Here is a 22,468-nt window from a genome sequence, read left to right on the forward strand (position 1 = left end):
GTTCGGATTGGTCCTCTTGGTCAGCAACTGAGGGTTTCTCCGAGACTTCACGTCACGTCCTCCGGAGTTTTGTATTCACCCGGTGAGGTAGTGCTAAACGCACTTAGTTTTTTTTGTAGTTTGACTTTTTTTTCTCCAAATTGTTCAGTGGTCCGATATGTCGGCACGGGAATGGGAAAAAAAATTAGTCCGCTAAGTGGGGTTTAGTATAAATAGATTTTTTTTTTGTAGTTTTTTTTCCGCCGAATATTTTTTTTTGTTTGTTTTTTTTTGCGATTTGTTATTTTTCTGGAAACAAAAAAATAATATACATTTTTCTTTCGGACCCCAGCTCACTCCATAGGTCTGCGCTGGCGCTCCTGAGCGCCTTCGTATTGCGATGGAGTGGGCTGGGACTCCAACCACGACTGACTATCGGGGTCTCAGTCACCCCACCAGTCTCAGGGGGGCAAGCGATGACTGCCCCTTGCTGCATTGCGGTGGGGTGCACTGAGACCGAAAGATAGTTCAGCAACTTGTACGCGAAGTCCAGTACACCCTTCAAGTCTGGAGGGGCATTCCATAATGCCGGCTTTTCATTGCGGTTGGGTGTGCTGGACCAAACAGCGAATTTTGTTTGTTTGTTTTTGTACATTTTTTTTGTAGACTAGTGCCTTCCTAACGTTAGGGGGGGTCAGCATTCCCATTGACCTTTGAAAATACATATTTCCCAAAGTATGCGTACCATAACAATATACATATATATATATATATATTTTTTTTTATATGAGTTGAAGTCGGTTTTTTTTTTACTAAAAATTACTTGTTTAGTTTTGTGTTCAATAATTTTTTCTGCTAATTTTCTCTTCTCAATTATGCGCTCTATTTTGCTTTTACGCTCTCGCTGCAATCTTTTACTGGTAATGTTAGGTGCAATCCCGTATTCCTCCGACTCGGACTAGTAAAACTGTCAAAAAATAAAAATTCGCTCAGAGCGAGAGAGTAACATTGAAAAGTACGGGATCGCTTTCTAGTAAAAATGGTAACTTCTGTCAACTTCCAACATAACATCCAAATTTTGGTTGTAAATGTTTGCTTATTTTGTATGTAAACACACTCAGCTCACACATGTAAATAACCAAAAGTACTTTCAAATTCATTAGAATCCACTTAAACAAGTAATTAAATACTTTTCAACATGAATTAGCAGAGTGCACTTTTCTTTTGTTTACAATTTGGTTGCCACGTTTGACACATTTGCCAGAATTTACCAGCAAAAAATTCTCGGACTAAAACTGGTAACCTCTAACAGAGAGAGAACCGTATTTACTCTCTTTTTTGTCCTCTCAATAGTCAGAGAACCGAGTACGGGATCGATTTCCAGTAAAATCTGACTGATTCTGACTAGTCCGGTCTCGTACGGGATCGCAACTGTTACTTTACACCTTTTTTTAAAGATCAGATTCCTACACTACAGTGGCTATCAAAACGTATTAGGCTGTGTGCCAATCGGTTACTTTTCTCAAGTAAATTGAACTTTTAACATATTGGTGATTCGTATCATGCATCAAAAGGTATGATATCGATCCGAAAGTTGTCGCTAAGTGGTAACAGAATCTCTCCCCTGAATTTTAAATGGAATATATGTACATATGTATATGTATATCAANTTTTTAAAGATCAGATTCCTACACTACAGTGGCTATCAAAACGTATTAGGCTGTGTGCCAATCGGTTACTTTTCTCAAGTAAATTGAACTTTTAACATATTGGTGAATCGTATCATGCATCAAAAAGTATGATATCGATCCGAAAGTTGTCGCTAAGTGGTAACAGAATCTCTCCCCTGAATTTTAAATGGAATATATGTACATATGTATATATATTTCATAATTTACTAAAATAATCAGAAAATGGAAACACATACATATTAGACAAAATACGGCAAACGCTAAGTCTGCGCATCGCAAGTACTTTCACCGTGATGCGCAGACCATCTCATCGTATATTTCGCCGTTTTAAGTCTGCTCAGGCGATCTTACATACCGTCCGTGTAAAATCGAAATTTTTTTATTTTGGTCGCCGATGCGTAGACCCTACCCCATTCAGCGTATACGACTGACGGTATCACGTAGTCTTCTTTCGTCTGGTTTTCGATCCATGAGNTCGCCGTTTTAAGTCTGCTCAGGCGATCTTACATACCGTCCGTGTAAAATAGAAATTTTTTTATTTTGGTCGCCGATGCGTAGACTCTACCCCATTCAGCGTATACGACTGACGGTATCACGTAGTCTTCTTTCGTCTGGTTTTCGATCCATGAACGGATGTTACGATACGCATACGGTATCGGTATGCATATTCCGATGAAAGTACTCGTGATACACGATGCAGGTCCGCCATTCGCGGACCGCTAACCCTCTCTTTGTCGCTTTGACATCATCCACCTATTCGCTAACGTCATACTATATTTTTTTTTTAATTCACAGTACGGGAATGATTTCTGGACTGTTTTGGGAACCCGCGAAATCCCGCGTTGCGCACGGGACGGAACCTAATATTTGATATGTGGCAGCACCCTTTTGCTTTGCTTTTGTCCTTGGTAAACAGCTGATATGTTGATTGTTTCTTTCGCTATCGCGTCATTTTGTTGAATTCATGTTTTTATTTTGATTTCATTGTGCTAAATGCTTTTTTCTGCCTTTGTTTAAAATCGAAACGCAAGTTGAAACAATAATATAAATAAATACAAGTGAGTCATTTCCCCACATATTATCAGTAGAGTCTGTGAGTTTATTTAAATAACAACGCAAAGAAATAGCTTTAGATCAATCTTCAACGTTGGAACTAACTACACAAATAAATAAAAAATGTCGCTCGTTTCGGATCAAGAATGGGAGGAGTACAAGGTAGTTATGCTAAGAGACCAGTGGTTAATTTTAGCTAAATAAATTTTTTAGTCCAAGTTTAATAAAGTTTACACTGATGCTCAAGAGGATAATATGCGTCGTGAGCGCTTTGTAAAATCCAAGCAGACAGTGGAGGAGCACAATAAGAAATATGAGAATGGCGAGGTTACTTGGAAGATGGCTATAAATCATTTGTCTGATTTAACTGAAGAAGAGTATGCTAAGCGCTGTGGCAAAAAGGTGACGCCACCGACAAGCACATAAATTTTATTCCGACTGTACTGTAAATTTTATTCCGATTTTATTGCATTTAAGGTATCGTAACATCCGTCTTTTATGTAGGAAGTGTTTAGTTTTTGTACGATGGATAAAACATCCAAATGCATGAAACGCCTATATGTTCATATGTATGTGTATCTAATAAATATTTGATTTCGTATATTGCTGGCGCTATAGTTATTTCATACAGTTTTGATATATGTATCAGACTTCCTTTTTTGTTCTAAAGNGATAAAACATCCAAATGCATGAAACGCCTATATGTTCATATGTATGTGTAGGTATCTAATAAATATTTGATTTCGTATATTGCTGGCGCTATAGTTATTTCATACAGTTTTGATATATGTATCAGACTTCCTTTTTTGTTCTAAAACCTTCTTTGGAAATTTGTTCATGCCGTTTTAATTGTTTTCTCAGTTGAAGCGTATGTATATTATTTTATAGTTAAAACAAAAACGTATAAGTATTATAAAGAGAACCCTATTGAAAGAAAGTTGACAGGTAAAAACAGTTTTGTTAAAAACCAATGATTAAAATACGTATGTATAAATAGTCCAAAATCCAACGATCAGTATACGCGCACAGCAGGCGGCACATGCTCTACGCTGCTGTCCAAAGGAGTGTCGATGACGGGGCGATATTTAATTCTTACTTCGCCAGTTTCACAGCAAATCCATGTTAGCGTGTGTTTTCGCCAATGTTTTTCAATTGGGCTCTTTTGCTGGGAATCTATGGGCTTGCTGTAGTCCTGTTACAAAGAGGTAAAATGATTAATTTCAGACGCATATGCATAGTTTTATTTTTTATTAATATACTCTTCATACATACATATTCATCAATACGCTGTTTAAAATCTTCACGCATATGAGAGCCACGCGATTCTTTGCGATTTTCAGCAGCCACCATGGTGCACATGGCATTCACAAGTAAATTTTGCAACTCTAATGTTTCGATGAGGTCCGAATTCCAAATTAAAGACCTATCAACCACGCGTATATTTTTAAATTCGTTATATATATTAATCATTTTTTGTACTCCCTCTTGAAGATTGGGTCCGATACGAAAAACACCAGCGTGGTGATGCATAGCTTTCTGCATTTGCAAACGTAATGATGCAGTGGTGATACTACCATTCGCATGAAGAAGTTTATCAATATTTGCTACAGATATTTCGCCAGCGTTCTGAAAAAATCAAGGGAATCCATAATTGACCAATCGAGTTAAGAGAATACCCGTACATCCTTCAAAGTTGGAGCTGGACAGCCGGGCACACAATTCTCTGCAATATGTAAAGCACAGGATCGCCCCCAAATCACCAGATCCAAAAGTGAATTTGCACCCAAACGATTTGCACCATGAACATTGCAGGAAACTTCACCGCACGCATATAATCCAGCAACCGGAATGTCGCATCCATTTGTATCGATAGTTAATACTTGTCCCCTATAGTTTGTTGGTATTCCGCCCATATTGTAATGCGCAGTTGGTATAACCGGTATTGGTTCCTTTGTCACATCTATGCCCGTGAAAATCCGAACGGTTTCTACAATACCCGGCAATCGTGTAAGGATTTTCTCACTCGGCAAATGGTGTAACTGTAAAAGAATATGGTCTTTTTCAGGTCCCACACCTCGACCTTCCATAATTTCCATGGTCATTGAACGGGCAACCATATCACGCGGTGCTAAATCTTTTGCTTTCGGTGCATACTTTTCCATGAACCGTTCACCCTTCGAGTTCACCAAGTATCCACCTTCACCCCTACAACCTTCTGTAACAAGTACACCAGGACCATACATACCAGTCGGATGAAATTGAACGAATTCCATATCTTGCAGTGGTAAACCTTGTCGTGCGACCATTGCATTGCCATCCCCCGTGCTGGTGTGTGCGGAAGTGCATGAAAAAAAGGTGCGTCCGTAGCCACCGGTAGCAATTATGGTGTTAAGCGCGCGAAAACGGTGTAAAGTCCCATCCTCCAAACAAATTGCCATAACACCACAACATGCTAAGTTCTCAAATATAAGGTCCAATACAAAGAACTCTATGAAATAGTGAATATCGTACGCAAGGGATTGACCATAAAGCGTATGCAGAAGGGCGTGTCCAATGCGATCGGCGCATGCACATGCACGTCGAGCCATTCCCTTGCCATAATTCACAGTATGTCCACCAAATGGTCGCTGATATATCTTCCCGTCTGGCGTACGTGAAAAAGGCAATCCATAATTTTCAAGCTCTAAAATGGCACGTGGTGCCTCGCGTGTCATATAATGGGCTGCATCCTGATCGCCCAACCAATCTGATCCCTTGACTGTATCGTAAAAATGAAATCGCCAATCGTCAAGACCTTGATTGCCTAGCGCCGCATTTACCCCACCCTGCGCGGCGATGGTGTGCGAACGTGTTGGAAAGATTTTAGTAACAACTGCTGTTTTGAAACCCAATTCCAATAAGCCGAATGCAGCTCGTAATGCGGCACCGCCGGCTCCAACAATAACTACATCAAATGCATGATCTACAACGGGATATGTTTTTGAAATTCCTTCACAGACTTTGGCTTCGGAGTGTGGTTTGTTAGTACAACTGATTGAACGGAAACTATAATGTGTTGTAGATAAGGATGTCCACTAAAATTGTTAACGCGAATTATTAATATTAATATTATTTTCATAGAAAAGCTTTATATAATAACGGCACGGCTTTGTACTTACTATTCTTTTGGGGCGTTTTGTTAAAGATAATGGCAAAATCTTAAATAAACTCATATTTTCAAGTGGAAATATAAATTAAATTACACTCCGAATGTGCGTANACTGATTGAACGGAAACTATAATGTGTTGTAGATAAGGATGTCCACTAAAATTGTTAACGCGAATTATTAATATTAATATTATTTTCATAGAAAAGCTTTATATAATAACGGCACGGCTTTGTACTTACTATTCTTTTGGGGCGTTTTGTTAAAGATAATGGCAAAATCTTAAATAAACTCATATTTTCAAGTGTAAATATAAATTAAATTACACTCCGAATGTGCGTATTTTTTTTTGTATGGCTTTTCAAATTTGCTAGTTTTTGAAGTTTTAAAATAAACTATTTCGATGTTTATTTCATAATTTTGATGTGAAATTGGAAGGTTGTAGTTCCTGTTTGATAAATTACTTCCGTTAAAAATGCAGGGCGGCTTATATTCGTAAAGTTTCACAATAGATGAAAGCATGCTTTAAAATAAAACAGGGAATTTTTGCCTTGATCAAAGAACACTACCTATATTTTTTACGATTTGTTACTATCTAGAAAATCATAAGTATGTGCCAGATTCTTGTTTCATTATATTTATCATTTATTGCCAACAGATTTCTGAAATCGTGAGTTGGTGCACCCAGTGTTGACAAAAANCCGTTAAAAATGCAGGGCGGCTTATATTCGTAAAGTTTCACAATAGATGAAAGCATGCTTTAAAATAAAACAGGTAATTTTTGCCTTGATCAAAGAACACTACCTATATTTTTTACGATTTGTTACTATCTAGAAAATCATAAGTATGTGCCAGATTCTTGTTTTATTATATNATTATATTTATATTTTATTGCCAACAGATTTCTGAAATCGTGAGTTGGTGCACCCAGTGTTGACAAAAAATTTATATTCCCATGTGTTTCCCTGTACCAACAGCTTTGTGTTTGCAATCAGCCTCAAAATGCAAAAAAAAAATTAAAATATATGCGTGTAACTTTCTATTTTTATAATTTTTCGTTCATTATTATTCCATTTTTATTGACATTGCATCCTTTTATTAATTTATTCATTTGTAAAGTAAAAAGTGACACTCTGTGTCGTATGGCAACACCAATTTCGCAATTGTTTTTGTTTTCCNATCCCCATAAAGGACTTCACCACAGTTTTTTTACTGGATATACTGAGGCGAGAAGTTTCATTGAGTTGACTAGTAAATAACTTAGANCCAGTGTTGACAAAAAATTTATATTCCCATGTGTTTCCCTGTACCAACAGCTTTGTGTTTGCAATGCAGCCCCAAAATGCAAAAAAAAAAGGAAACTATATGCGTGTAACTTTTTATTTTTATAATTTTTCGTTCATTATTATTCCATTTTTATTGACATTGCATCCTTTTTTAATTTATTCATTTGTAAAGTAAAAAGTGGCACTCTGTGTCGTATGGCAACACCAATTTCGCAATTGTTTTTGTTTTCCCCATTGGAGCAGCTTCTTCCCTTCAGTTAGTCGGTGCGAGCGCGAGAAGTTTCATTGAGTTGACAAGTAAATAACTTAGGGCGAGTTTAAATAGTTAAAATTGGATAAAATATATTTGGAAAACAATTAACAACCAATTCGTTTATTTTCGAAATAGGCGCAGTGAAACACGAAAATATTATTGCTTCAAAGAAAACCACTGAGACCTGCTACATCCCATTAAAATGGCGAGCATGATGCGTGTACCATCGATTTTGGCCAAGAATGCAGCGACCATGGTAGGTAAATTGCAGCGTCGGAATGGCTTGTGGATTAATTAAACAAAAGTAGTGTCATGCAATGGCGATAGAAGTGAATTTTTTTTTGGTAATAACTTTAGTAGGTATAAGATTTGCGTGATTTTCTGAGAATACTTCTATATTCACGGCGTTACACAATCATCATTTTTCGCAAAGTTCAGTCATTGCGGGTGGCGAGTGTTTGGTGATGGGTATGTGATATATTTTAGGAGGGTTTGGGCGCAAGACNCGGCGTTACACAATCATCATTTTTCGCAAAGTTCAGTCATTGCGGGTGGCAAGTGTTTGGTGATGGGTATGTGATATATTTTAGGAGGGTTTGGGCGCAAGATATGCAATGCATAATACAATCAATTGTTGCATTCGCATCCGAATTGTGAAATTCGTTTATATTACGTTAATTGTGGCAAACAAATTTGGCTGCATTACGCCAAGTAGGGCCCATCTAACCCATGGAAAATACCACCACGATAGCACCAAAGACCGCATATACCTATTCGCAAGTTTTTTTATATACCAAAGAATGCGGAGTGGAGTGAGCGGTGTTGACGGCAACAGCAACGTAGCGACAGTGACCAACGTACGAAAAACCAGACGGTGTCAGAAGTTTGTTATGTAACCTTTTTTATGCGCAATTATTTAACTTTGCTTTCAATAAATTTATATTTTATGTGTTATTTTTAAAATAGCAAATGAAAAATAATACGGCGAGCTGAATTCATCGGTTTTTTGCTGTTTGTGGAAGCATTTTATATGTAAGTCATATGCATGGCGGCTATGACGCAAAGCTTTGAGCACAATTAATATTTTGATAAACTTTTACATATCATCGTTTAAAGTACAAAACCGCGTATCAAGATAATGAGGTTGCATAAATTAATTTGTAGAGAGTAAAAACACTCACATTTCTTTTATAAGGCCATCGCATTTTTTGGCTAGTATATTTCAGGACGAATGGATAAGGTTGAGCCAAGAGCTTCGGTGAGCAAATCAAATTTTTGGCAAAAAATGTCAGTTACGCGGTTTTGCAGAACGACGATACGCGGTTTTGTACTTCAAACGACGATATGTAGGTGCATCAAGCAGAAATGCCGATAGGCATCTAGGTATGTGCGCAGGAATTTGGCTATTTATATTTATATTTTGCATTAAATATATGTATGTGCATATATTTACTTACATACATATGTCCATACATACATACATATATATCGTCGTTTAAAGTGCAAAACTGCTTTTCTTCGTTTTGCAAAACGGCGTAACTGACATTTGTGCCAAAAACTGTATTTTCTTATAGGAACCTCCAGGCTTAAAGCCTTATCTATTCATACCAAAATATCAATATTAGACTAAGTACTGCAAAATAACAGCACAGTTGCAATACCGCAGGCCAAGAGTAGCATATATTTTTACTGTCTGCTGTAAAATCTTGGTGACCTTACATACGCGGGTTTGCATTATCGTGATAAGTAGTTTTGTACTTTAAACGACGTTATGCATATATCTTATAATTTTTCGTAATTATCTGAAGTGCCTATGGGCGTGTGTTCATAATTGAGCCGACGGTGTTTCCTTTATCTCAAAGAAATTTAATCACCAGTAAGATATATGGACTCCTTAGCTCATTTCTTTTTATTTGACTCGCCCACAAAGCGATATACATATGCGAAAATAAATTTCAAAAACTTAATTTTTACAAAATACGACAGTGCCATGACCTTTGTTATGTGGGCAAAATCGCTAGGAGGGCTCGTTTATTTACTCCTCGCACCGCGTTCCAATACGTTGCTGCTTCTACATATGTATGTAGATGTGTGGGTATGCACACATTTTGTTTTGATAACTACCACTTAGGGCGCAATTATAGAAGATAATTGTTATTTTCGTTGATTAAGATGTGACCAAATCTTTCTCAAGCGTTAGACAATCTAGAACTTTACGTCGAAGACCACAAAATAGTCGCTACGCTATATTAAGACGCTCTGTGATACTCGCGCTGTTTCTTATCTTATTCCTGGTTCTTTCTTGTTGTTGTTTGTTTGTTGTTTTTGTTGTAGCAGTATACAAGCTCCCCAAAGAGTTTTTGGGGAGTGTTGCTGAAGTGACAGTCCTTGGCCAAATATAATATCTGGGTCGTTCCGGTAACGTAGACCCGACTATCATGGGAACGTGGTTCTTTCTTGTTGTTGTTGTAGCAGCATACAAATTCCCCAAAGACTTTTTGGGGAGTGTTGCTGGAGTGACAGTCCTTGGCCAGATATAAATCTGGGTCGTTCCGGTTACGTAGACCCGACTGTCGTGGGAACGCGTGGTTCTTTCTCGTCACGCTCGCTTATATGTATGATTTTCAAATTTAATTTTGAACCTGTGAATTCCTCATTACTTAAGTAACTAAGCATGCACGATTAAATCTTCTAATCTCTATGCGATGACAAATTATTCGTGGAAGATTTTATATTTTTATTTATTGTTTTTCCATTATGTAATTTTCAAATGCAATAGCGGGAGACATACATATGTATCAATGTTACACATATGTACAAACTTTTGTATGAAAATACATAATTGCCCTGTTGTACGAATAGTTGGCAGCTAGACGCCGGTGGCTCTTAAATACATACATAATAATATGTAATTGCAATCAATACCTCACACATTAATTTTATATGCCTCTATTAACAAATGCTTGGCTTGCGGTTTGTAAGCAATTAATTAAAACCGCGATGCGTCACTTAATAGACAACCCCATAAAACAAACAAATCGTTTTAAAATGTCTTGCTTAAAGTCACGGATACTTTCGGTGTATGAGAAATGTATGTGTACATACCTATGTATACCTAGTAGAAAATTACAGAAGCTAAAAGCCCTTCCAAAAGTCCTTCGTGAGAGTCATTTCTTTCTCCTTTCTTTTTTGTATGGAGGGGCNTATACCTAGTAGAAAATTACAGAAGCTAAAAGCCCTTCCAAAAGTCCTTCATGAGAGTCATTTCTCCTTTCTTTTTTGTATGGAGGGGCACAAATTGAGAGCCTTCTGCTTTCGCTACTCATATCAAGGCTTTCTGAAGAGCTTTTGTAGGGCGCATTTCAGAAGGCCTTTTGGAGCAGTTCTTATAAAGCTGCTCCCTTAATTCAGCAGCTGCACTTGCAATTTTTACTGGATTTACACTGCTGATGGCATGATGCTTAATGCAATTCACATTACCAAATTGTTTGTGGTGCTTTTAAAGTTGCAATTGACAAAATAAACCTATTTAAATATATATTAAGAAGAGAAATACTATTTTTTTTTTGCGTAGGAAAATAGCAAATTAATCAGCTGTTCATAAAACTTGCAACTTCTTGCAGGTTTTGCGTTTTCGTACTTTCTTGCATATTTCTCTCATTGGGAGTAAATATTGGCTTACTCTCCGAAATTTGGTTACTGGCAAGTTACTGGATATTTTTTTGCTGGAGAATACGAAAACACAACTAATGGTTCTGTTCGTTTCGAAAAGCCAGTAAGAATTAGCCAGTTTAGCCAGTAACCAAATTCAGAGTATAAGAGATCTTACTCTCCCAAAGAGAGAACCTTATAAAGTTCAGGGCGAAATTTGCAAGCATCACTGCAGCTGGCGTCCACAGTTGCATTTTGAACATAATATATATATATATATACATATATATACATTTTTTTTCAAGTAGAAAACAAAACGGGACATATGTTTATGTAAACAAATGTTTACTACCTTCGTTCATTGGTAAAACGCAACAAGATTGTACATTTTAAAATTTAACGAACTTATTTATTCAAATTGTTGTTGACAAAAATGGAATCGTTCTGCTTGCAAATTCTTGATGGCAAAAATTTTCCCATCACGAATTTGTAACTTCCTCTCTAAATGGAATGTCAAAATTGTGCTCTCTCCTTGCAAGTTTTGTGTCCAAAGGAAAAACTAACCGAAACCCACCGCTTGTGTGCGCTAATGTCCGAATTTACTTTCTTAACATGTACATTTCGAAGTAATTGGCAACTTTGCTCAAATGTATTTAACAATTTATGTAAACAAACTAGACTCAGTAGCCGACAGTCAGTAACCAGTTGCCATATGTAATGCGAATTTTAGTATATGGTTGTCCATCGGCTATCAGTCGCCATACAAAATAGGGCCATTAGTCAGACTTAGCATAGTATGTTTTGGAGGCGTCGATATGTATATATGTATATGCATTTAAATTAAAAGATATTAAAAATATGTGTTGCTTAGTTTTTCTATAAATCCGTATTCTTATGATGGCCCGACATCTCTAAAACATTTTTAAAATGAAACAATTTGGAACGAGTTAGATCGGTGATCGCCCTTATGCTTACAATCGGCAATAAATAGAATCTGGCTTCAATACCTAAAGCGCAAAGTCAAACTATTTTAAGTGTCCGGATCTGGATCGGAATCGAATTCATTCTCCTAGTCGACTTTATTGAAATAGCTTTCATTTGTATGTATGCAGATGCATGCACATTAGGGTGACCCATAAATGCACGTGAAAAAGTAACCCGGAAATTGAATGCTCTCACCCCTAGGATTGTTATATACCGAAAAATATACCCCTATTTTTTATTTTGAAATAAAAAAATATTTAGAGGTCGTTCAAAGCGCTCAAAGTTTTCCATGTATTTTATATGAAAAAAAAAACAAGTTTTCGTAGAAATGGTATAGAATTCTTGGAAATCAAATCGGAAACTCAATTTCTCTCTTAAGGAGATTCGCAATTAATACCCAATAATTTATTTAACCATTTTTTCATAGTGACTATATTTTATAGGTCCGCCAAAAACCCCCAACAAATGCAATGGAGGGATAAATAAAAATAAAGAATTTTTCGATCGAAAAAAATGGATTTTTTAGAATTTCATACCATTTCTGCAAAAAGTGTTTTTTTTTTTCATATAAACTAAATGGAAAACTTTAAGCGCTTTGAGCTAGGGCTTCGTGGCGGAGCTATGAGACAAAGGATTTTGGCTGTAGCGGAGCTGGAGCAACGAGCTAAAAAAATTCATTAGCTCCTTAGCTCCTTAAAGAAAATTCAGTTTACTTAATTTTATTTTTTTATTTTTACCCCTGAAAACAACCGTGTAAAATAAATTCGTATTCTTTTTTTACTTTAAAATACTGTTCATTACACAAAACCCAGCAGTCAGGGATAATTGCCACGCCGATTTGAGCGGCGATGAAAAAACAATGACTCCCCAAATAGCATACGTTAATTTTGTCGACGTGCGGTCTGTACAATTTTAAGTATGCGAAAACGAACGAAAAAGGTACTTACATTTTCATTCATTTTGCGGATCCAGAAAACGTTCGAAAGTGATGATGTCATTTGAAAGCAATAATTGTATTTTACTTGTTCAAGCTGAACAAACAAACATTTATACGTAGTCGGCAGTGGCTGCAGTGGAGCGTGGTAGTATTTGTTAGCTTTCAGAAGGTGCCGGGTTCGAGTGCCCTCAGGTGCTGCCTTATTTAATTTTTTTTTAAACCATGAAAAAGCATCTGTGAAGTGCAGAAGGAAAGCGTATTGAACGAAAAATTCAATAAGATGAGTTTCGTAACAGCCAAAAAACCTATCCGTTTCAAAACAATTTTTGGTTCTTGTCTGTACATACGTTTTGTCGCACATGTTAGTGGAAAAACGGATCGTCAAAGTATTCTGTCATTTTATTTACAAGACAAAAGATATTGGGATCATATATACATATGTATTTACATATCGTCGTTAGTACAAAACCTCGTATCGTCCTGCTGCAAAACCGCGTAACTGAAATTGGCTGCGAAAAATTGGATTTGCTCACAGAAGCTCTTGGCTCAATCCTTATCCATTCATTATCATCAGTATTTTTTATTTCTAAATTTCAGCAGCTCGTAGCGCCGAATGTGCGCAACCACGGTTAGATGCTAGTTTTCAACTAAGTTGCGCAAGTTAGACTTTTTCTTCTTGTGCGGTTTAGAAATAAAAGAGACGGATGCTTTGTATTTTGACGTTTTGGAATGAACCCATACTGGCCAGAAATGCGATTGCTTCATAAAAAAAGAGAACCATTTTGAAATATGAGTGTTTTTACGCTCTAGAAAATAATTTCTACAACTTCACATACGCGGTTTTGCACTTTAAACGACGATATGTATGTCAATCCATTAAAGTACATGCATTTGTATATCAAGCCTTAACCGCGAAAAAACGTAAGCGAAATTTTATTTTTATTTATTTATTTTATTTTTTTTTGATACAGAAGTGCTTCCAGAGTATGTACATTAAAGTGGTCCAAAAATGTATGTAAAAAATAAGGTCGGATTTTTAATGCCGCCACCCCCTAGGATTGTTATATACCGAAAAAAAATATACCCATATTTTTTTATTTTGAAATAAAAAATAATTAGGTAGTGCTCAAAGCGCTCAAAGTTTTCCATGTATTTTATATGGAGAAAAAACAACTTTTCGTAGAAATAGTGTAGAATTCTTGAAAATCAATATTTTTCGATCGGAAAACTTTACTTATCTTCAGGAGATTCCCAGTAATACAATTTAACAATTTTTTCATTGTAACTGTATTTTATAGGTCCTCCAAAGCCCTTGGAAAATGCAATGAGGGGACCAATAAAAAATCTTTAATCATAAAAATGGTTAAATAAACAATTGGATATTAATACCGGAAGTCTCCTGAAGAAAACCAGTTTTCCGGTCGAAAAATATTGATTTTCAAGAGTTTTATACCATTTCTACGAAAAATTGTTTTTTCTCCATATAAAATACATGGAAAACTTTGAGCGCTTTGAGCACCCCCTAAATATTTTTTGATTTCAAAATAAAAAATAGGGGTATATTTTTTTCGATATAGATCAATCCTAGTGTGTGCCGGCATTAAANACATGAGAAAACCGGCTTTAAAGTTTACAGTTAATATACGCTCCCATAGTAAAAATGACGACAAATATTCTTCTATCCTTAATATCTAAAATTGAAGTTCATCCCTGTCGTTGTAATAGCATACAAATTCCCAAAATTGTTTTTGAGGAGTGTTGCTAGAGTGACAGTCCTTGGCCAGATATAAATGTGGGTCGTTCCGGTTACGTAGACCCGACTGTCGTGGGAACGTGGTTCATCCCTTTTAGACTTCACTGTATAAATTTATTTCTCATCTATTCCATCCGTTAAATTGTTGCCGTGATATGCGGTTGGCTATAAGTCAACTAAAATGCAATTAAAGTTGTCATGCGATGAATATTTACGATAATTGACGTTCGTTTAAAACTTATGGTTATTTAATGACGCTTGTTCCTTTCTAACATTTTTTGTTTTCGACTTTCGTTTCGTGCATTGTTTTCTGCCACCAATTGCAGTTACATAAACGCCAGTGTTGAGCTATATAAAGTAAAGCAAAACTTTTCAAATTAAAGAATCAAATTTAGTTGAAATATTAGAAAAATACTGTGGAAGTTATGCCGAATTTCGACTAGGCATTAAAATGACAAAAAATTAGAGGCATTTAAAAAATGCCATGTAGAAATGAATTTAATGACTATTAATGGCTGTTTTTTAACGCAAAGACTCGAATATTTATTAATGACCAATTTTGCAATTTAGTTGGATCAGGAATTGTATCCTATTCAGTTGTAGGATAGAGGCCGACCCTATACTCATATGCTTGCCTGAAATCGCGTCCCAATGAGTTTAATTTTTACAGTTGGTAACACCTTGTAAGGATTGAAAAAGCCGTAACGGTATGTGAATTTTCTAAAAGGTACTAGTTAAACAAGCGGTCACACTGTAACTCAATTTTAACATTAATTAATTTATTTATTTATTCTATGTTTTATAAATTAATTTATAAAATATATTTTTGAGGCTGGGCTACTAGGCCATATTGCCTCAAGGAAAGTTATTTTAAACTTCGTTAAGTAAGTTATGTTTACTTAGAGCATCTTTAAGTATTTTTATGGTGTTCTCTTGAGTACAGTCTAGAGCTTTCTTTAAATTGATATTTTGATTGGAGATGGGCGATCTTTGGTTTCAGCAGGCTGCCACGCAGCCCGTGATACAATCGATGTTTTATGTACCAAGTTCGGTCGAGGCCGTTTGCTATTTCGAATAAACCAATAAACTGCGGAAAAAATGGATTTTTCTTAATTTATTCATTTTTGAAATGAAACTACTTTATGGTGCACCCTGTATATGCATATGCACAATATTACACGTGCGGTGGAATCCTTCTATTTAATTCTTTTCGTAATCACTTAGACTGTATAGTACATATTTATAAGTACATATGTATGTAGATACTTAAATCAAATTGTCAAGATGAAATAAAAACCGGTTCGGAGGGAAAGCGGGTTGGCTAGTGCAAATGCTTAACTTTGCTTTGATTGATGTCATCATGAGCAAACAACTCGCTTTTGTATTTATAGGAGTTGAAAAGAAAGAAATAGGGGTATTTCCAACGAAAAAAATAAAAAATGGTTCCCAATATCATAGTGTGAGACTTTTGCTAAATTATCATTTACTAGAGCAGCTCCATGCAAAGAAATATTTTTTTATATCAATTAATTTGCCCACTGGGCTCGTTTAAATGATTTTCAATAAAAATCCTTTTACACAAAAGTTACACTAATGTACCGTATATTTGTAGCTACGCACTGCATCTGTTGTGTCACAACGAGAACTGCATATAACCCATGGTAAAAATGATGCCAAGGTTCGCACCGACGCCATCTCAAATGAGTACCCCATCGTCGACCACTCATACGATGCGATTGTTGTTGGCGCGGGCGGTGCTGGTTTGCGAGCCGCATTCGGTTTGGTCGCCGAAGGTTTCAAAACAGCTGTCATCTCCAAGTTATTTCCCACCCGTTCGCACACTATCGCCGCACAGGGTGGTATCAATGCCGCGCTCGGCAACATGGAGGAGGACGATTGGAAATGGCACATGTACGATACGATAAAGGGTTCCGATTGGTTGGGCGATCAAGATGCCATTCACTACATGACCCGCGAAGCGCCAAAAGCCGTCATTGAATTGGAGAACTATGGTATGCCTTTCTCGCGCACACCCGAAGGTAAAATCTATCAGCGTGCTTTCGGTGGTCAAAGTTTAAAATTCGGCAAGGGCGGCCAAGCGCATCGTTGCTGCGCAGTGGCAGATCGTACAGGTCACTCGCTACTGCATACACTCTATGGTCAGTCGTTGAGTTATGATTGCAACTACTTCATTGAATATTTCGCGCTGGATTTGATATTCGAGGATGGCAAGTGCAAAGGTGTGTTGGCACTGAATCTGGAAGATGGCACACTGCACCGTTTCCGCGCACACAATACTGTCATTAGCACCGGCGGATATGGACGTGCTTTCTTCTCATGCACCTCCGCGCATACCTGCACAGGTGATGGCAACGCGATGGTGGCACGCCAAGGACTGCCTTTGCAGGACTTGGAATTCGTACAGTTCCACCCAACTGGTATCTACGGTGCTGGATGCCTAATGACTGAAGGTTGCCGTGGTGAAGGTGGCTACTTGGTGAACTCAAAGGGTGAACGCTTCATGGAACGTTATGCGCCGGTTGCCAAGGATCTGGCCTCACGCGATGTTGTTTCACGTTCAATGACCATTGAAATTATGGAAGGACGCGGTGTGGGACCCGAAAAGGATCACGTTCATTTGCAATTGCATCACTTGCCACCAGACCAATTGGCTCAACGTCTGCCTGGTATCTCCGAAACTGCAATGATCTTCGCCGGCGTCGATGTGACACGTGAGCCAATCCCAGTTCTGCCGACTGTGCACTACAATATGGGCGGCATCCCAACCAATTATAAGGGACAGGTGCTGACTATCGATGAAAAAGGCTGCGATATAGTTGTTCCCGGCTTGTATGCTTGCGGTGAGGCTGCCAGTTCATCGGTGCATGGTGCTAACCGGCTGGGCGCTAACTCGTTGCTGGATTTGGTGGTCTTCGGACGTGCCTGTGCGTTGACAATTGCTGAAGAGAACAAACCTGGTGTGCCAGCACCTAGTGTGAAAGATGTGAGTGACAGAGACCCATCACTAAATCGTGCGTTTATATATTTTACATTTTATTTCACAGAATGCTGGGGAGGAATCAGTTGCTAATCTGGATAAGATCAAACATAACAATGGTAAAATCACCACCGCAGATTTGCGATTGAAAATGCAAAAGACAATGCAAGGACATGCCGCCGTATTCCGTGATGGTCCCATACTGCAGAAGGGCGTTGAGAAGATGAAGGATATCTACAAGGAATTCCAAGATATCAAAGTCGTTGACAAGTAAGCACGATTATATGATTTGTTGCAAAAACGAGTCACTTTTTTGTGTTTTTTTCTTAGATCGAATGTGTGGAACTCGGACTTGGCTGAAACGCTTGAATTGCAAAATTTGTTAGCCAATGCTCAAATGACCATTGTGGCTGCTGAGAATCGCAAAGAATCACGAGGTGCACATGCGCGTGAGGATTATAAGACACGTATTGATGAATATGTAAGTGTTTGCCAGACAGTTTTCCCCTCGGAGATATTTTAAATGCAAATGATGAATTTGTTTTTGTCTTTTACAGGACTACAGCAAGCCACTTGAAGGTCAACCGAAAATACCTTTGGATCAGCATTGGCGTAAGCACACATTGACATGGGTGAGCGGTGATGCAGGCAACGTCACAATCAAATACCGTGAAGTCATTGATAAGACTCTGGACGATACTGTAGAAACTGTGCCTCCAGCAATACGCTCCTATTAAAACCAACATAAAATAAAACCTGTATTCGCTTGGACCATCAGCACGACGATTGCCACAAGTTGGCTATGGATGGAGACACGTACATTTGTTTTTAAATGTCATTTTAAGTTATTCCTAAATAGGTAAAACGTTTTGTGCTCCTTTGTTTCGTTAAAAGTTTCAAACGAGCCGAATTTAAATTAATAGACGCTATTAAAGCAGCCAGTAAACGCCTCTCCCCTCTACTTAAAAAACTTTTTATTTATTAAATGAAAATAACAATAATGATGTGCTCCCAAACAGCATATACACACTCGCAACACTTCTAAAGGTATTTTGCATTGCATACTTAATAATATCCATTTATTTTTTACTTAATATTTAAATTTTAAGTATGTATTTAACGCACGCGAAAGCTAAGTAAAGTCGCTCGTACGATAACTCAACACTGTCTACTATTCCCCTATATTCTACTAGAAGTGGTGCGGGATGTAGTTGTAGCATGTTTTTGCTACTTCTAGTAATTTGTTAAAATTTATTAAATTATTTACCTAAACATAATGATTTAACGATAATGAAGAGGAAGGAGAAAATTGTATATGAAAGTCTACTGAAAAATAAAAAGCAACAAGAATGGATATTTTTAAAACAGGAAAAATTATTATTTCTTTGCATGTAAAATGAACTAAATAAGAAAAAACTTCTTTCGATTTCATTAGTACATTGTTGTTGTTTATAGAGACATTAATATATCTAAAAAATCTTAAAAGTTGTCTATTTTTATTATGTACATACATGTAAATTGTTAAAATTTACTAATACCAATACCATTATGCTACAAAGTCATAAATGAACGTCTACTATTTAACTAAAAGACTATATACTTGCACTTGTGAAAGCATTTTATCCCTGAAAGATGTGTAAATTTGCCAAATCAAATTGCAGTTCTCTTAACAAGTCCTCTGCCGCTTGACTGAATCCACTGTGCCCACATATCGTAGCAAAACTAGCGNCTATATACTTGCACTTGTGAAAGCATTTTATCCCTGAAAGATGTGTAAATCTGCCAAATCAAATTGCAGTTCTCTTAACAAGTCCTCTGCCGCTTGACTGAATTCACTGGGCCCACATATCGTAGCAAAACTAGCATATTCTGGCGTATTTTTCGTTAATAGTGGGGCGAGTAGCTCTTTACAAATGCGTCCGCGTAGCCCGGTCCATTCAGTATCAGCTTCAGAAAGTACATTAACTAGCTGAAATCTGCAAAAAAACATTTAAAAAAAAGTTTGTATAATACACCTTTTCATATTGCCCTCTTGCTATTTCACCTCTCATCACCCGCATGCAATTGTTCCAGATATTTGCGACACCAGATGTCCGCCGGCGTTTTATTAAAATATAATAAGCGTAAGTAGTCGCTACAAAAATTTAAAAATGTGTTAAATTTTATTTCATTAACGTGCAAGTTTTTAAAACTTAGTCCTCAAAGTGTTGGCAAGTGTTGGCAACCCTGCAGGGCATTTCTGATTTTTGCAACCATCCCTATTGTACCAGGTGCGCATAACTAAACGATAGTAGTCTAAAAGCATAAACAGACGGCGGCGCTGATCCGGATTAAGTCCGAGTTAATAAGCATCAACGCTGCCGTCTGTTTCAGCTTTAACAGGCTGGGTTATCTACAGTGATGGAAAAGTTAGTACAATCGTACCTTTATTTAGTTTGAAAGTACAATCGGTACAAACACACAATTTTAGGTACACTTGGAACACAGCCAAATAACTTCTCAAGAAATCAGTTTTTATTTTTATTTACTTTTCAATGCATTTTCTGGTGCGGGAAACTGGTCTAAAAGCTTCCCTCTTTTGTGAAAGGGCATACAAATGATACAGAAAGTTGGCCAAAGTAACTTAAGTTGATTTCGCCAGATAGGCGGAAAATATTTCAGATCGAAGAACTGGGCGGAAAGTGATTTACCTTTTCTACAACATGNCATTAACGTGCAAGTTTTTAAAACTTAGTCCTCAAAGTATTGGCAAGTGTTGGCAACCCTGCAGGGCATTTCTGATTTTTGCAACCATCCCTATTGTACCAGGCGCGCATAACTAAACGATAGTAGTCTAAAAGCATAAACAGACGGCGGCGCTGATCCGGATTAAGTCCGAGTTAATAAGCATCAACGCTGCCGTCTGTTTCAGCTTTAACAGGCTGGGTTATCTACAGTGATGGAAAAGTTAGTACAATCGTACCTTTATTTAGTTTGAAAGTACAATCGGTACAAACACACAATTTTAGGTACACTTGGAACACAGCCAAATAACTTCTCAAGAAATCAGTTTTTATTTTTATTTACTTTTCAATGCATTTTCTGGTGCGGGAAACTGGTCTAAAAGCTTCCCTCTTTTGTGAAAGGGCATACAAATGATACAGAAAGTTGGCCAAAGTAACTTAAGTTGATTTCGCCAGATAGGCAGAAAATATTTCAGATCGAAGAACTGGGCGGAAAGTGATTTACCTTTTCTACAACATAGGGCTTGTTCGAGGCATGTAATAAACGCGGCAATACTGCAGTAGAGATGAAAATTTACATCACTATTTTTGTCTCACGCTGCTCGAAGAGATTCTTTTCATAGCCAAAATTTTTTTAATGTGGGTACAGAAGTTGATATGGTATCGATGGGAATTTTATCCTATTTTTCTTTATATAGAAATACATATTTACTTTTTAGGTATATATATCTACTTTTAGGTAAAGTTTTTCGCAAATTAGGTACAATTTTGTAATTCAATTTTCCATCCCTGATGGAATATCAGCTGTAAAAGAGAACCATAAATAAACAGCTCTTTGCTCAATAAACATAGCTGCAAGTCAAAATTAGACATACCTAGCAGGTNGGGAATTTTATCCTATTTTTCTTTATATAGAAATACATATTTACTTTTTAAGTATATATATCTACTTTTAGGTAAAGTTTTTCGCAAATTAGGTACAATTTTGTAATTAAATTTTCCATCCCTGATGGAATATCAGCTGTAAAAGAGAACCATAAATAAACAGCTGATTGCTCTTTGTTCAATAAACATAGCTGCAAGTCAAAATTAGACATACCTAGCAGGGTTGCATAGAGAATCGGACAGAAATTAATTGCCAATTATTAATTATTAATTGGCAATTAATAATTTGAGTTTTTGTATGATAAATTGGGTAACAATTAAGGCCTAAATTGGTGAAAAGATTCTTAATTGCCAATTAGGTACCCGTTTGAACATAGGCTAAGGAAAAATGTTTAGCGACAACTATTCACAAAATATTTAGCAACATGTATCCACAAAATGTTCACCGTAATGTGTCCACAAAACGTTTAGCAAGATATTTAGCAACAAGTGTCTACAAAATGTCTAGCAACATGTGTTTACAAAATGTTTAGAAACATGTGTCGACAAAAACAGCAAAACGTGCCCCTCACTTTCAAACGTATTTTATTTTACCTCCGGTTATATCTTTGTATGCCCTTATATTACTCACATGCGGTTTGCATTTCGTTTCAACAGGTGTTCGATGAGATTCAGCATGGGCGTTATGCCACTGCCAGCAGCAATAAGCGCTATTTGCCGATGCGCCAATAAACGTTGCAGATGAAAATTACCGCGCGGCGCTGACAGTAGTAACATTTGACCAGCTTTCTGTTGGCGCAAATGCATCGAAAGCGCGCCATCTCTGTAGCTTTTAACAAGGAAATGTAGGTTTGTTGCATAGTTTTCGTCGGTAACTGTACTCTGCTGCAAAAAACTAGCATTCACGGGCGTATAACTACGACGCACCAAATCTCCTGCGAAGATAAGCATTCAATTAAATATCGCTCTAATTATATAGCTTAGTTTTTAAAAAGCTCTTTACCGTTTATCAGAGCCGCTACTGTCACATGATAACCAATGGGCAGTACCATCAAAACATTCTGCTTGCCATGCAAACTTAGTTCGAAGGAATTATGATTGAAATCCACGCAATTCACTACTTCATACT

The 22,468-nt window shown here is 37.0% G+C and overlaps 4 protein-coding genes across 7 annotated transcripts; 2 read left to right on the forward strand and 2 right to left on the reverse strand.

Annotated features, from left to right (window-relative positions):
• Positions 1-2,570: 2,570 nt before the first annotated feature.
• On the forward strand, positions 2,571-3,326 carry cer (crammer). Its single transcript, XM_017618504.1, has 2 exons — positions 2,571-2,885; positions 2,937-3,326. Exons 1-2 carry the CDS (start codon positions 2,847-2,849, stop codon positions 3,147-3,149), a joined length of 252 nt encoding a protein of 83 aa, XP_017473993.1. The 5' UTR covers positions 2,571-2,846; the 3' UTR covers positions 3,150-3,326.
• Positions 3,327-3,451: 125 nt separating this feature from the next.
• Positions 3,452-5,940, reverse strand: LOC108364712 (succinate dehydrogenase [ubiquinone] flavoprotein subunit, mitochondrial-like). Its single transcript, XM_017618501.1, has 4 exons — positions 5,882-5,940; positions 4,406-5,797; positions 3,996-4,349; positions 3,452-3,915 (listed from the first exon to the last, which is right to left on the reverse strand). The coding sequence occupies exons 1-4, from the start codon at positions 5,933-5,935 to the stop codon at positions 3,736-3,738; spliced, it is 1,980 nt and encodes a 659-aa protein (XP_017473990.1). The 5' UTR covers positions 5,936-5,940; the 3' UTR covers positions 3,452-3,735.
• Positions 5,941-7,344: 1,404 nt separating this feature from the next.
• On the forward strand, positions 7,345-19,105 carry SdhA (succinate dehydrogenase, subunit A (flavoprotein)). Of its 4 annotated transcripts, none has more exons than XM_017618497.1 (6): positions 7,345-7,452; positions 7,544-7,664; positions 16,346-17,737; positions 17,799-18,001; positions 18,062-18,212; positions 18,289-19,105. In XM_017618497.1, the coding sequence occupies exons 2-6, from the start codon at positions 7,611-7,613 to the stop codon at positions 18,466-18,468; spliced, it is 1,980 nt and encodes a 659-aa protein (XP_017473986.1). In that variant the 5' UTR covers positions 7,345-7,452; positions 7,544-7,610; the 3' UTR covers positions 18,469-19,105. The 4 variants fall into 4 exon arrangements, with proteins under 4 accessions (XP_017473986.1, XP_017473988.1, XP_017473989.1 ...); XM_017618499.1 differs by having other exon boundaries at positions 7,371-7,466; XM_017618500.1 differs by having other exon boundaries at positions 7,376-7,479.
• Positions 19,106-19,477: 372 nt separating this feature from the next.
• Positions 19,478-22,462, reverse strand: LOC108364713 (cytochrome b5 reductase 4-like). Its single transcript, XM_017618502.1, has 4 exons — positions 22,343-22,462; positions 21,971-22,274; positions 19,776-19,865; positions 19,478-19,707 (listed from the first exon to the last, which is right to left on the reverse strand). The coding sequence occupies exons 1-4, from the start codon at positions 22,389-22,391 to the stop codon at positions 19,488-19,490; spliced, it is 663 nt and encodes a 220-aa protein (XP_017473991.1). The 5' UTR covers positions 22,392-22,462; the 3' UTR covers positions 19,478-19,487.
• Between the last annotated feature and the right edge of the window lie 6 nt (positions 22,463-22,468).

The sequence above is a fragment of the Rhagoletis zephyria genome, unplaced genomic scaffold, assembly GCF_001687245.7.
Source record: "Rhagoletis zephyria isolate East Lansing unplaced genomic scaffold, Rhagoletis_zephyria_1.1 Rzeph_scaffold_01645, whole genome shotgun sequence".
Taxonomy (NCBI): domain Eukaryota; kingdom Metazoa; phylum Arthropoda; class Insecta; order Diptera; family Tephritidae; genus Rhagoletis; species Rhagoletis zephyria.